The 12679-nt window shown below is 38.0% G+C and overlaps 1 protein-coding gene and 1 pseudogene across 1 annotated transcript; both read left to right on the top strand.

Annotated features, from left to right (window-relative positions):
- Positions 1-306: 306 nt before the first annotated feature.
- LOC149799661 (uncharacterized) lies at positions 307-1227 on the top strand. The gene has a single exon (XM_089958246.1). It carries the CDS (start codon positions 322-324, stop codon positions 1225-1227), a length of 906 nt encoding a protein of 301 aa, XP_089814372.1. The 5' UTR covers positions 307-321.
- A 1604-nt stretch (positions 1228-2831) lies between these two features.
- On the top strand, positions 2832-4694 carry LOC149799660 (uncharacterized; annotated as a pseudogene).
- The last annotated feature ends 7985 nt before the right edge of the window (positions 4695-12679 follow it).

Genomic DNA, 12679 nt, shown 5'->3' with positions numbered 1-12679 from the left:
ATTCATAAATTTCCATCTTTCTTACATTGTGTTTGGCTTGTTCATTTCGTCCAAAAACCCACTCGGTTACAATTCTGCGACAATGGTGTCAGAAGTGGAATATTTGGATTAAGTGAACCGTCATCACAGTAGTTGTGAAAGTAAACTCTGATCGTTTATACTCGTGTGTGACCTTCTTGAGAAAACAAGCAAGTAGGTGTTCATTTTGTTAAGTAGTTCTAGGTCTGTGGGTCTAGTATAAATACTTATTCATTTTTGTTTTGAGTTGCCTTCATTAGGAATAGTTTCTTTTGTTAAATTAAATTTTTGTTACTATTAATCATGTCATCACTTAAGGACTTGGTCGCCTTAGGTAAAGAACTTGGGTATGAGGGTGAAAGTTTAAGGGAATTTATTAAGGAAGAACAAGCCAGGGAGAGGGATGAAAGGGTTAGGGCGAGGGAATTAGAAAGGGAAGAACAAGCCCGGGAGAGGAATGAAAGGGTAAAGGAGATGGAAATGACCAAACAACTTGAAATGGAAAACAGGGAAACAGAGGAAAGGCGGGCAGAATTAGAAAAACAGTTCGAAAGGGAAAAGATAGAACTAGAAAAACAGGCCGAAAAAGAAAGGATAGAATGGGAAAGGGGAGCTGAGATAGAGTTAGAAAAACAAGCAAGGTTAGAAGCGTTGGAGGTAGAAGAAAGATTAAGGCAACGAGATCATGAACGTAAGATAGAGTTAGCAACAGCTAGAAAAGGAGAACACGATTCTGCCTCTAGTAAATTAAAGGGTCCCAAACTACCCCCCTTTGACGACGAGAAAGATAACATGGATAGTTATCTTCATCGGTTTGAGCGTTATGCCGAGAACCAGAAGTGGAGTCGGAATGACTGGGCACTGCATCTCAGTGCTTTATTAAAAAGTAAAACGCTGGATGTGTACTCGCGACTTCCTAGAGACGATGTGTTTAAATACGACGTTCTGAAGGAAGCACTTCTAAAAAGGTACGAGTTGACTGAACAGGGTTTTCGTAAAAAGTTCAGGAGTAGCAATCCCGAGAAGGGAGAAACCTTTGATCAGTTCATCGTTAGAATAGCGAACTATTTTCAGCGGTGGATTGAATGCGGCAAAGCGGTGAAAACGTTTGAAGGGTTGACTGATTTCTTGCTCAGAGATCAACTGTTGAACACAGTGGGGCGGGAACTAGGTCAGTTTCCGAAAGAGAAAGTCTATTCAAACGTTTAGGATATGGCTAAACAAGCCGATCTCTATGCCGAGGCTCAAGGGGAACCCAGAACGTGGTTTCAAAAGATTTTATGTCTGGAAACTAGTCTACGAGACCGATACCTAGGGAGCTTGTGAAATCATCTGAGGCAAGTTGGTCAGTTAGGGACACAGGTCGTCAGGGTGTACAATGTTTCTTGTGTAAGGAATGGGGTCATATTCAAGTAAAATGTCCTAAAAGAAAGGTAGCCGTGGCTATACAGAATAAAAGTGTATCTGGTAATATGGTGCAGGTAGAACCAGGTATTCATACACTTGGCACGTGTCTTTTTCCCGAAGCGCGAGTACCAACCGCGAGAGGTTTCGTGAACGGTCGAGAAACCGTAGCATTACGTGACACTGGTTGCACGGCTGTAGTGATCAAACGCAGTCTCGTGCAGGATAACCAAATGCTCGGGTGGGAGTCCCCATGCATGCTACTCGATCAAACGATCGGTCGCATCCCCGTAGCAAGGATCACGGTAGAAACACCTTTCTTAACCGGAACTGTAGATGCCCTTTGTATGGAAAACCCTATTTACGATCTGACGATCGGTAATGTTGAAGGTTCCCGTCTTCCAACCATGGCAGATTTCAGGATACCTTTGGCCCAGGCAGTCGAAACGCGAGCGCAAAACAGGCGAGAGAAAAACTCGTTTCAGAAATTAATAGTACCTGAATCGATCTCCGGAATTTCGCGTGATGAATTCAAACGAGAACAAGAACGTGATGAATCCATCAAGATTGTCATTGAGAAAATCGCGTCCGGCGCAATTAGACAGTGTAAGGGTGGGGGCAGCTCGAGATTCGTTAGTAGGAACGGGCTAATTCATAGGGAGTTTATCACGCCGGAGGGTAAGAGGTATTGGCAAGTGGTCGTACCCCAGAGATACAGATCTCAAGTACTTAGGGTGGCCCATGAGTCTAGCATGGCAGGACACCTAGGTAAGGCGAAGACCACCAGTAGAATAGTCGCTGAATTCTACTGGCCTAGTGTTAATGGCGATGTCACACGGTTCTGTAGGTCTTGTGACGTATGCCAGAAAACCGTATGTAAGGGAAGGGTTACAAGGGTACCATTGGGACAGATGCCATTAATAGATACACCGTTTAAAAGAGTGGCGGTAGATATTGTAGGCCCAATACAACCAGTTACCGAAAGGAAGAACCGGTATATTCTTACTCTTGTGGATTACGCAACCAGATATCCCGAAGCTGTAGCGTTACCAACTATTGAAACAGAACGGGTGGCTGAAGCATTGGTTGACATCTTCAGTAGGGTAGGGGTGCCAGAAGAAATCCAAACGGATTGTGGTGCCCAATTCACCTCAGACCTCATGGGTGAAATAAGTAGACTGCTATCAATCAAACAGCTAAACACTACCCCATACCATCCGATGTGCAATGGACTGGTAGAGAAATTTAATTGAACCCTTAAAAGTATGCTACGAAAGATGTGCGCGGAACGTCCGCAAGACTGGGACCGTTATTTGAACGCAGTTCTGTTCGCGTACCGTGAAGTACCGCAAGAAAGTTTAGGGTTTTTACCCTTCGAATTGCTGTACGGAAGAACAGTTCGAGGCCCGATGCGATTACTACGCGAACTGTGGACAGGTGACGTCGCGAGCGAGGAAATAAAAACTACATACCAGTACGTGTTAGATCTGCGAGAGAAACTGGAAAGTACATGCCAGATGGCACGCGACGAATTAATGAAATCGGGACGTAGATATGCCAAGTATTATAACCGCAGAGCGCTAAATAGGAAATTTCTTGTAGGAGATCAGGTTTTATTGCTTCTTCCTACCAGCACAAATAAATTACTAGTCCAGTGGAAAGGTCCCTACGAAGTTAAGGAGGTCAAGAATGACATGGACTACAAAATTGACGGCAATTTAAAGACATTCCATGCTAACATGCTTAAGTTGTACATCAAGAGACAGAGCGACAAAGTAGAAAAAGGAGTCTTGAATGTCGTTTGTACGGCAGTCATCGACGACGACTTGGGAGAATCAGAACACGAGGTTCCCCTTGAGTGTCCCTTGGGTGTTGCAAGGGAAGGGGTAGATCAAGTCGATGTGAGTGCAGAGTTGACCAATGACCAGCGTCAACAAATTAATGCGCTTTTGGTTGAATACTCTGATGTATTCACCGACAGACCAGGTTGTACAACCTTAGTAGACCTCAAAATTAAACTGAATACATCTGACCCCATTAGAATCAAAGGTTATCCGGTACCATACAACGCACGAGAAGCTGTGGACGAAGAGGTGAGTAAAATGTTAGATCTGGGGGTGATTGAACCCTCCAACTCGCCATATTCTTCTCCTGTAGTGCTAGTCAGAAAAAAAAGATGGGACGAACCGATTCTGTATCGACTTTCGACAGTCAAATAAAATCACGGTGTTCGATGCAGCACCAATGCCAGATATGGAGGGTCTATTTGCGAAGTTGTCGGGCAACCGATGGATTTCCAAATTAGATCTGTCCAAGGGATATTGGCAGGTTCCCATTGTTCAAGAGTCCCGTACATTGACAGCATTTGCGACCCAGAAAGGATTATATCAATCCAAAGTAATGCCATTCGGGTTAGTAGGTGCCAGTGCCACCTGTTGTCGTTTGATGCGCAAGTTGCTAAGGGGTTTAGCAAGCGTTGATAGCTTTGTAGATGACATATTTGTGTACACGAATACTTGGAGTGAGCACGTGTCCGTCTTTTGAACTCTTCGATAGACTCCGCAAAGCCAACCTCAGTCAGACCCACTAAATGCAGTATTGTCTATACAGATTTAGATTGTTTGGGTCATAGGGTCAGTGGTTTGGATCAGTTGAAACCTCACCCCAAGCAAGTGGAAGCGATTGGTAACGCACCTAAACCGGACACCAAAACGCAAGTTCGTTCGTTTCAAGGTCTAGTAGGGTTTTATAGAAAGTTTATACCAAACTTTGCAGCCATTGCTAGCCCACTGTCTGATCTGACAAAGAAGGGGCAACCCAACAAAGTAGAGTGGGGACCACCACAGGATATAGCTTTTTGCACGCTTAAAGAAAAACTCGTCAGTGCACCTATATTAATATTGCCAGATATTAGCAAACCCTTCATTTTAAGAACAGATGCCTCTGAAACTGGGTTGGGAGCAGTTTTACTGCAAGAGCAAGATAACAATAAGTTACCCGTAGCTTAATCGAGTAGAAAATTGCTACCCAGGGAGAAAAACTATTCAGTTATTGAGAAAGAGTGTTTGGCCGTAGTGTGGGGAATTGGGAAGTACCATGCATATCTTTTTGGGAGAGATTTTGTTCTCGAAACTGATCACCAACCCCTATTGTATTTAAACAAGGCCAAGGTCGCTAACGCCCGATTGATGCGTTGGGCGCTGACACTACAACCATATCGCTTCCGTGTAGAGGCAATAAGAGGGGTTGAGAATATGGGGCAGACGACTTGAGTAGGACATGATTAAACATTTGGATAAATTTTTTTAATATAGAAAATCCAAATTGCGGTATTGCCGGTGTAAATATCAAAAGTAGTTATTTTTCTTTTATTCTGTGAGGGTTTTTATAAAAAAAATGTGTGCATTTTTTTTCTTCTGAGGGGGGAGGTATTGTCACAGACTAAGGCAAAGAAAAACTTGGTTTTGTCTTAAAACAATTAGACTATTTCTCGTTGTACATGCGTACAACGTTATATAGGGTGAATATGTTTTTCCAGGTAAGCGACTGTATATCATGTACCTAGCCACAGATTACTTGTGTCGGGTATCATGACTAACATGAGGTGCACGGGTATTCTACCCCGACTTGTATTCACTCTCCTATGGACTTAAGTAAGACGAATCACGAAAAACCACACTGGTCATTTTTGGATCACGTCAAGGAGTATACACTCTCCTTTATCCTCCAGCCATAGGGGTAAGTGTTAAATTTACATTCTATTTATTTGATAGGCGAAGCTTATTCGGTTTGTACTGTGTTACCACGTAATAATGTTTATTACAACGCAGATTTTTAAAAGTAATATCATATATATAGAAATTATGCATAAACTATTATGTCCCATTTGGTTTTATTATAGCTGTGTATGTGAATCTGTAGCTGCGTCTGCGTCTGTGCGTCTGTGTGTCTGTGTTGGCAGCTGTGTCTGTGTTGGAAGCTGTAACTGTGTTGGAAGCTGTTTCTGGCTGTGTTTGAAGATGATTCTGACTGTTTGTAGCTGACTGTTATAGTAGCTGTCTATTATGGTAGTTGACCGTGTCTGTAGCCGTGAATGTATATGAAATTTTTTTGTGGAACTAGAGCGGTCCGAAGCTGTACGAAGCAGTCTAAAGTTTCTTGGAGTCATCTGGAGCTCCCAGAACAACGCTGTCTGTTGTGATAAGATTATTGTGAATCTTAGTCGTGATAAGATTATTGTGAATCTTAGTCGTGATAAGATTATTGTGAATCTTAGTCGTGATAAGATTATTGTGAATCTTAGTCGTGATAAGATTATTGTGAATATTAGTCGTGATAAGATTATTGTGAATCTTTGGGTGTGTCAAAGATTATTGTGAATCTTTGGGTGTGTCAAAGATTATTGTGAATCTTTAGGTGTGTCAAAGATTATTTTGAATATTTAGTTGTGTCAAAGATTATTTTGAATCTTTTGTTGTATCGAGATTATTTTGAATCTTGAGGTGTGTTAAGAGTATTTTGAATCGTGTGTAAGATTATTTTTGAATCTTTATAATTTTGTTCTTGTTGAACAACATACTGTTTAAGGGGTATGTGCAGCCCATGAGGGTTCTTGGATCTGCACTTCATTTTATTCAATATTTGTTTTGTTTATTTTCAATTGTATTTTTACATCATATATTTATCATTATTAACTCATTCATAAATTTCCATCTTTCTTACATTGTGTTTGGCTTGTTCATTTCGTCCAAAAACCCACTCGGTTACAATTCTGCGACATATGGGTCGGCTTTATTTATTCTCTTCTGTCTCAAAATACCACTGTTACGTCATAGTGGGATCATGTGTATAGATGTATGAAGTGTTTAACGCACTCCTATCATTTTCCTTGGTGTAAGGAATCTTGCTCACTTCCACAGTAATATAGTAATAGTTGGGTGTTTGATAGTATGTAAAAGTAGGTAATGGATCGTATATAAAAATGGGTAGTACTTAAAAAGTGTTGGTTAGATATTAGGCTGTGTGCGAGATTGTAATAACAGTAGGTGTTGGTTATAATATTAAACATAGGTGTTCAATATTATAGTTGATGATAGTATGTGTGGTCATTTTAGACATTACACAAGGCGTTTCGAATAGTGTTTACAGGATATTAGTTCGTAATGGTGATATGTTGGATAGTATGTTTGTGTGATTTCATCACTTCCATTACATCACACAATTTTCTTCGGATCGTAGGTGTGGGGATTTTAGACACTACGCAAGGCTTTAAGGGGTGTTGAATAATGAATAACTAAGCAATTGGATTGCCAATAAATTTTTCCATGTAAAATTCCCCAAGCTATATAATTTCAACTCTTTTTCCTATTTTAAATTCACGTGGACCCTTATATGTTTAAACTTAATGAAATAGCAAGTGCTGGATTGTATATGTTTAAATAGTAAAACTAGATTTTCGATTGTGGGGATGTATATTGTGATACTGATCAAATAGTGGGTTCTGCGTTGTATATGTGGTGTTTAGATTGTAATCAAAAAGTGGGTACTAGATAGTAAATTTGTGTTTGAACTTGAATCAAAGAGCTGAAGCTGGATTTAAGATCGGTGTTTGGATTGTAATCAAAAGATTGGTTCTGGATTGTATATGTGGTGTGTTGATTTGTAATCAAAATGTGGGTGCTGGAAAGTACTCATAATTGTGTGTGGTGGATAATATCTAACAAAGTCAACACTCTATTTCAATTACGACGCCATAAATTATTCGACAAAGTAACAATCCATAACAGTCACAAAATTATCATTACAGTTCCCGTGAAACTTTTCAAATAATTTTGTCCGCAAAATCAATTTTGACCCTTTAAACACATTTGACTGTGATCCTATAACAAATGTCTAACAAGTTTCCAATGCTATCCAAGATAAACAGCAGCTGATGCATATATTATTCTTTCGTTAATGTAGCACTTTACTAAATTTTTCTTGTACATGCTGAGTTTTCATTCTAACAATCTGATCTCTGTCGGGATTTAATAGCCTCAATTTCAGTTAGGAAGGATCTAAACATTTATAGCAGTGTCAACAGATTTAAAACAATTTTCAGTCCTCATATTTTTTTCTCAGATTTTATTCGTTTGTGTAAAAAGACCACAAAAAATGAACTGTAATTTGCAACATCTTGAAATATTTGACAAAAAATTAGGCGGAACATTTCTTTGTCATTTTCCAGACGAGTAGTAGATATGAACCACTTTGCAGTTTAAAATTTATATTTTTTGACACTTGTGATCCTTTTTCTTTGTACCTTTCTGGCAAAAGCTACTGTTCAGCATATTTAAGTTATATATTTTATTCTTCATTATATGCAATTGTAATGTAACATGGTATGTTAGACTTGACCTTGTCCAAAATTAAGTTCATTTTCTACTTTAATTGAATTATTTGGTTTTTCTATTCTGTAAACAACTATTACATAGCTAGTATATTCCTTCTGTGTACATTAATGTTAGGATCATTATTAAAAGACGTAATCGTATTTATCTGGCTCTGGGTCTAGTAAATAAATAAATATACCTAGAGTACGTGCAATATTACAAATCTTATATGATAATTTTAGTAATAGATTTGTCATAATGACTGCCATTTTATTTTGTAAACATTAACATGTTTCTATAATTTTCCATTAGGTAATAGTTATGGGTTTTTGGGGTTTTTTTTGAGAAATGTTAATTGTGACCGGAGGTCAGGTAGAGGACTATATAATCTTGTTTTTCTAGTAATTATATATTCGTGCCTTAAGATCTTGACACAGAGTCAATTCTTTGTGTTCAGTTTTTCATTTAGGATGGAATTTGTTTCTTCAAATTATTTCTTCTCTGGAAATACAAAAGTGCGTTGATAACATTCCTGGAAATAGATACTTGAATTTACAGTTAAATTTAAAGTAAGGATTTAATTCTTGAATTGTATTATTCTGTTCCAACAAAGACTGTTGGTAGATCGACACTTTTCGAGCCATTACAGACACATTGACACTTTCAGCGTTGGATTCAATTTGGACTTCCACTAAAGTTTATTATTAATTTTTATAGGAATCGTGTCTGAAATTCTATAATTATTTTGGGATATAATTCGCAATACCGTAAGTTCTTTTTGTTTTCTCTATCACATTGTATCCTAAAGAAATAAATTATTTGTTGAATTTTATAAAGCTTATTGCCTTTCACTTTTTTCTGTTACTTATTTTAAGAGCATAGACTCCTAACAATACACCGATCCTAGAAAATACATAATTTTGGAAAAGTTATAATTGAATGTTAATCATGTTTCCAGTTGGTCAGACCCTACTATGAAGGTGGAACCTCGTCCTTACTTATGCAGATGAAAAATTGATTTTATTGGTATATTTTGTAAACAATTGCTTGTGAAACATTATATTCCCTGCTATGGCATCATTATCTTTAAGCCTTTGCAATGTCTCGCCCATTCTAATTTCGACAGTTCGTACTCCCTTTTCTTCAGTTCTAAGTATTTTTCACCCTGATTTTTGGCAAATTATCCATTTGTTATCGTCAGCGCAAAGGCGACAAGTGAGACATTAAAGTTGAAGCGTACTGCATTCATCAGTTATCATTGCATGAAAGAAGTGAAGGAAAGTACACGATAACTGCGACACGCTGATGTTCATCTCGCTGAATTACATACTGGATAAGTTAACTGCTTGCATGCAAAAGCGGTTGCATACTTAATCCGGTGGCAGACACAACTGCAGTTTCAAGTTATCTTTTGACGTAATTAAAGCTTTGATGCAGTTTTTGATTCAAATGAGCTAATTAAAGGAGACCAGAAATAAAACTTTTCCTTTTATATATGCAATTCTCTAAAACAAATTTAGTTCGACTGTAATGTTTATAAATTAAATATGGTAGGCGGGTAGTGATCATACTGCGCGGAAGATACCACGATTCCGTAAGTTGCCGAGTTTTTCCGAGTTTTGATGAGACGACAGATCACGTGGTTCCGTGACGCGACGCAATACTAGCCAGTCCTCGAATACAAACAGAAATATGGCGAGTGAAACCGACAGGAGGAGACCAGATTTGGGTTGCATATTCAAATGTTGAATCTGCTTCCGAGATATCCTCATAAGTATATCGTTGAAATGTGTGTTAACAATGTGTTTAAGACCTGAAAGCAGAAAAGTACAACAGTAAGAAGGTGATCGTTTGTAATTTTAAAAAAAGGCAATGTAATTTTAAAATAAATATTTATACATTGTGTGCTTTGACAAAAATGTGATAAGAATTAAGTAACGGTGCCCAATGTAAAAATTAGAAATTTACCACAATGCAATAAATTCATTTAAGAAGGATGAGGTTCAATAGTACTATATGTAAATGGCATATGTATTACCTACTCCCAACACACACACACACACACCACCTAAGCACTAATATCTTGAGAATATACATCCAACACAGAAACACTGAGAGATAATACTGAATTATTGGGCAAAGACACTTGAACGGGGACCGATTTGTGTGAAACAATATCCATACTGGGGAGGTGTAAAAGGCACTGAGAACGGTTTTCATCGGTCGCAATTTCAGCATTAGTTTTTCAAAAGAAAAACCCACACAAAGAAATCCGCAAAGCAGAAATCATAAGTAATTAAATTAAATATTAAGAAGCTTCTTTCTTATGATTCAATTACAATGTATTGTACACGCAAGCTACAGTTAGCGTATTAACAAATCTGATAATTTATACATGTTTGGCATAAGGATTTATGTGCTGTACTGGTCAGTGCTCAAAGAAACAATTTAGGCTCAGGCCCCGGGCAGGTGACTTAAATAAACTCACAAGCCCTGACTGAAATTCTACAAGCCCGGACAATTCATACCTGTCAGCTCACAAGCCGGGAGAAAAACCTCCCGATTTTTAGGCTATTTCCACATCAACCTCCCGATCTCATAATACCTCCGGATTTTTCGCAAAAAACTCCCGATTATTACATTATGTCTGTCAATTTTCATTTCTCAGAAGAAGAAAGAAAATATACATCAATAGATATAACGTATGCAAGCCACAGATGGCATATCCTATCACCTGTGAATATAGAGATGAAATCAGTGCCATATTTAGGCGTAAGCTAAACAAGCTACCGCTTAGGGCCTCACAGTCTGAACTCAGTCTGAAGGGGTCTCTGAATTTTATTTTATACCAAATAGGGCTATGCTTCACATAGCTAAGGGCCTCGCTATGTCTAAATCCGGCACTAGACGAAATAATTAATATTGCATTACATTTTTTGTCTTCAGTAAATAGAATGTTAAGATTAAACATTATTTACGTAAATTTCAGATTTTTTTAAACCACTACAACTGTGCTATAGTGAACAAAAAGTACTTTTTTTAAAAAAAAAAAAACATTATCACCAATTAGCTTAAATCCCGTTAATTGTCATAATGATCACCGTGAACGCTGTGTAGTTTTCTCTGCAAGCAAAATCGCATCTCCATTTCCACCAAAGAAACTCAGCCAATTAACACCTGGTATGTGCCCCCAAAGAACTAATTCAGAATAAATATTGTATTCAGTAAACAGTGTTGCATGCCTTAAGACTTAAATCTTAGGACATAAAGGTGGGACGTAAAACGTGGGAAAAACAGTTGCCACATGTACGGTAAGTTGAAACTGCAGATTTGAACTATTAAAATGAAGTCCTTGGCATCGTAAGTTACAACAAATAGGGCATCGTTTATTTGCCAATCAATTGCTGGTGCTTACATACACACCGTGTCGAACATGGTTTCTTTTTGAAGTACGTCTGAAAGGCAGTCCTTTTCACAAGATAAATGCTAGAATAAGGATTAACTGTTAATTAGTCACACTGGCTTTATTGCTTGTGTACTTAAGTAAAAACTTTAGCCATTTTGCAGTTTAGCCACAAATGAACAGAATATGAAAAGGGGGCTTGTCCAGGGAAATAATAAGGCATATCAAAGGGAGAAATGGCATGTCCCATGGGCGCTCGCACATTTGGGAAAGGGGATGGGGTCAATAATAGTCCCCCCTCCTCATTTCTGTTGTCAGTCAGTTAATGTGGAACTTTGATTTTATACCTGACCTCTTTTCTTTTAATTGCTGCTATGTAAACTGACCAATGGATAGTTTTAAATCAGTTCCAATCATTACAGATTAACGTTTATACATACTACATGTAACAGGCATAAACTGAAATGGCTTTGATTTAGATTATGCAGTGTTAAGGCATGTATGTTAACATCTTGAAAATACACTTACTCATTTCATTAGCGCAATAAAATTTTCCTCAGGCAAACCATTCTTTCATTCTTTTTCGACAAGCCCGACGTGCACCTCACTTTTAATACAGGATAGACCCGAACTAAAATTAGAGGCACCCCGGGTGTCAATCTATCGGAATTTTTTAGCACTGTTGGTGTAGATAAAAGATCTGTGAATTGTTTGTTGCATTTTGTGGTCATTTACTCGGCCTTCTGTCTATATTCGTAACTCACATGTTTAACACTAGCATTTGCGTATCCTCGAGCTGACATACTTCCAGAATCCCAATCGTAACATTCCTTTAAGAAATTTAATGAGCACAGAGTGTTGTATGGTGTTGCTATGAAATCGACTCGCTTGCAATAATGTATCCATACTTTCTTTATGTCTGTATCTTTTAGGGGGGAAAAGAAATGTTGTCCACAGCCTCTTCTTGATGTGCTGTTACACCCGTAAGCGATTCAAAGCTGCATTGTCTTTTACTCTAACAACTGCCAGACGGGATGCTGAACAAATACATATGTATCAGTGTGGTTTTTTCTGACTTTTTCTTGCTAAATTTGATTCCAATTATTTAACTGTATACAATACAAAATGTAGAATGGTGGGGAAATAACCACTTCTAATCAATGCTCATAATTTCTAAGCGACCTGCTTTTAACTTTTTCCGTTGGGTGACATTTACTATTTTGGTACAGTTTTGAAATAAATATAATATTACCTTTCATACCTACATCGCATAGAAATATTCGTCCATTTTCCTTTTCAATGTTGATTCATTGAAAATGCAAAATAAAACAATATTTGTACATTTTAACCCTGGTGTCCATGGTTACACCGCCATTTGTTATAGTTATAGAATAGTTCGATCATAACAAAATATCTGACCAATTGTAACAAGTTATGACAACTGGTCGCCTTAAAGTCATATCTGAAAGCCATATTAGCGATA

Source organism: Sinohyriopsis cumingii, chromosome 5 (genome assembly GCF_028554795.1).
Source record: "Sinohyriopsis cumingii isolate HCF-2022 chromosome 5, ASM2855479v2, whole genome shotgun sequence".
In the NCBI taxonomy this organism is placed as follows: Eukaryota; Metazoa; Mollusca; class Bivalvia; order Unionida; family Unionidae; genus Sinohyriopsis; species Sinohyriopsis cumingii.
The sequence above is the reverse complement of the archived record's forward strand: the minus strand, read 5'-3'. Positions and strand labels throughout refer to the sequence as shown.

Coding starts and splice junctions, on each gene's coding strand:
- LOC149799661 (XM_089958246.1), top strand. CDS start 322: ATGTCATCACTTAAGGACTTGGTCGCCTTAGGTAAAGAACTTGGGTAT.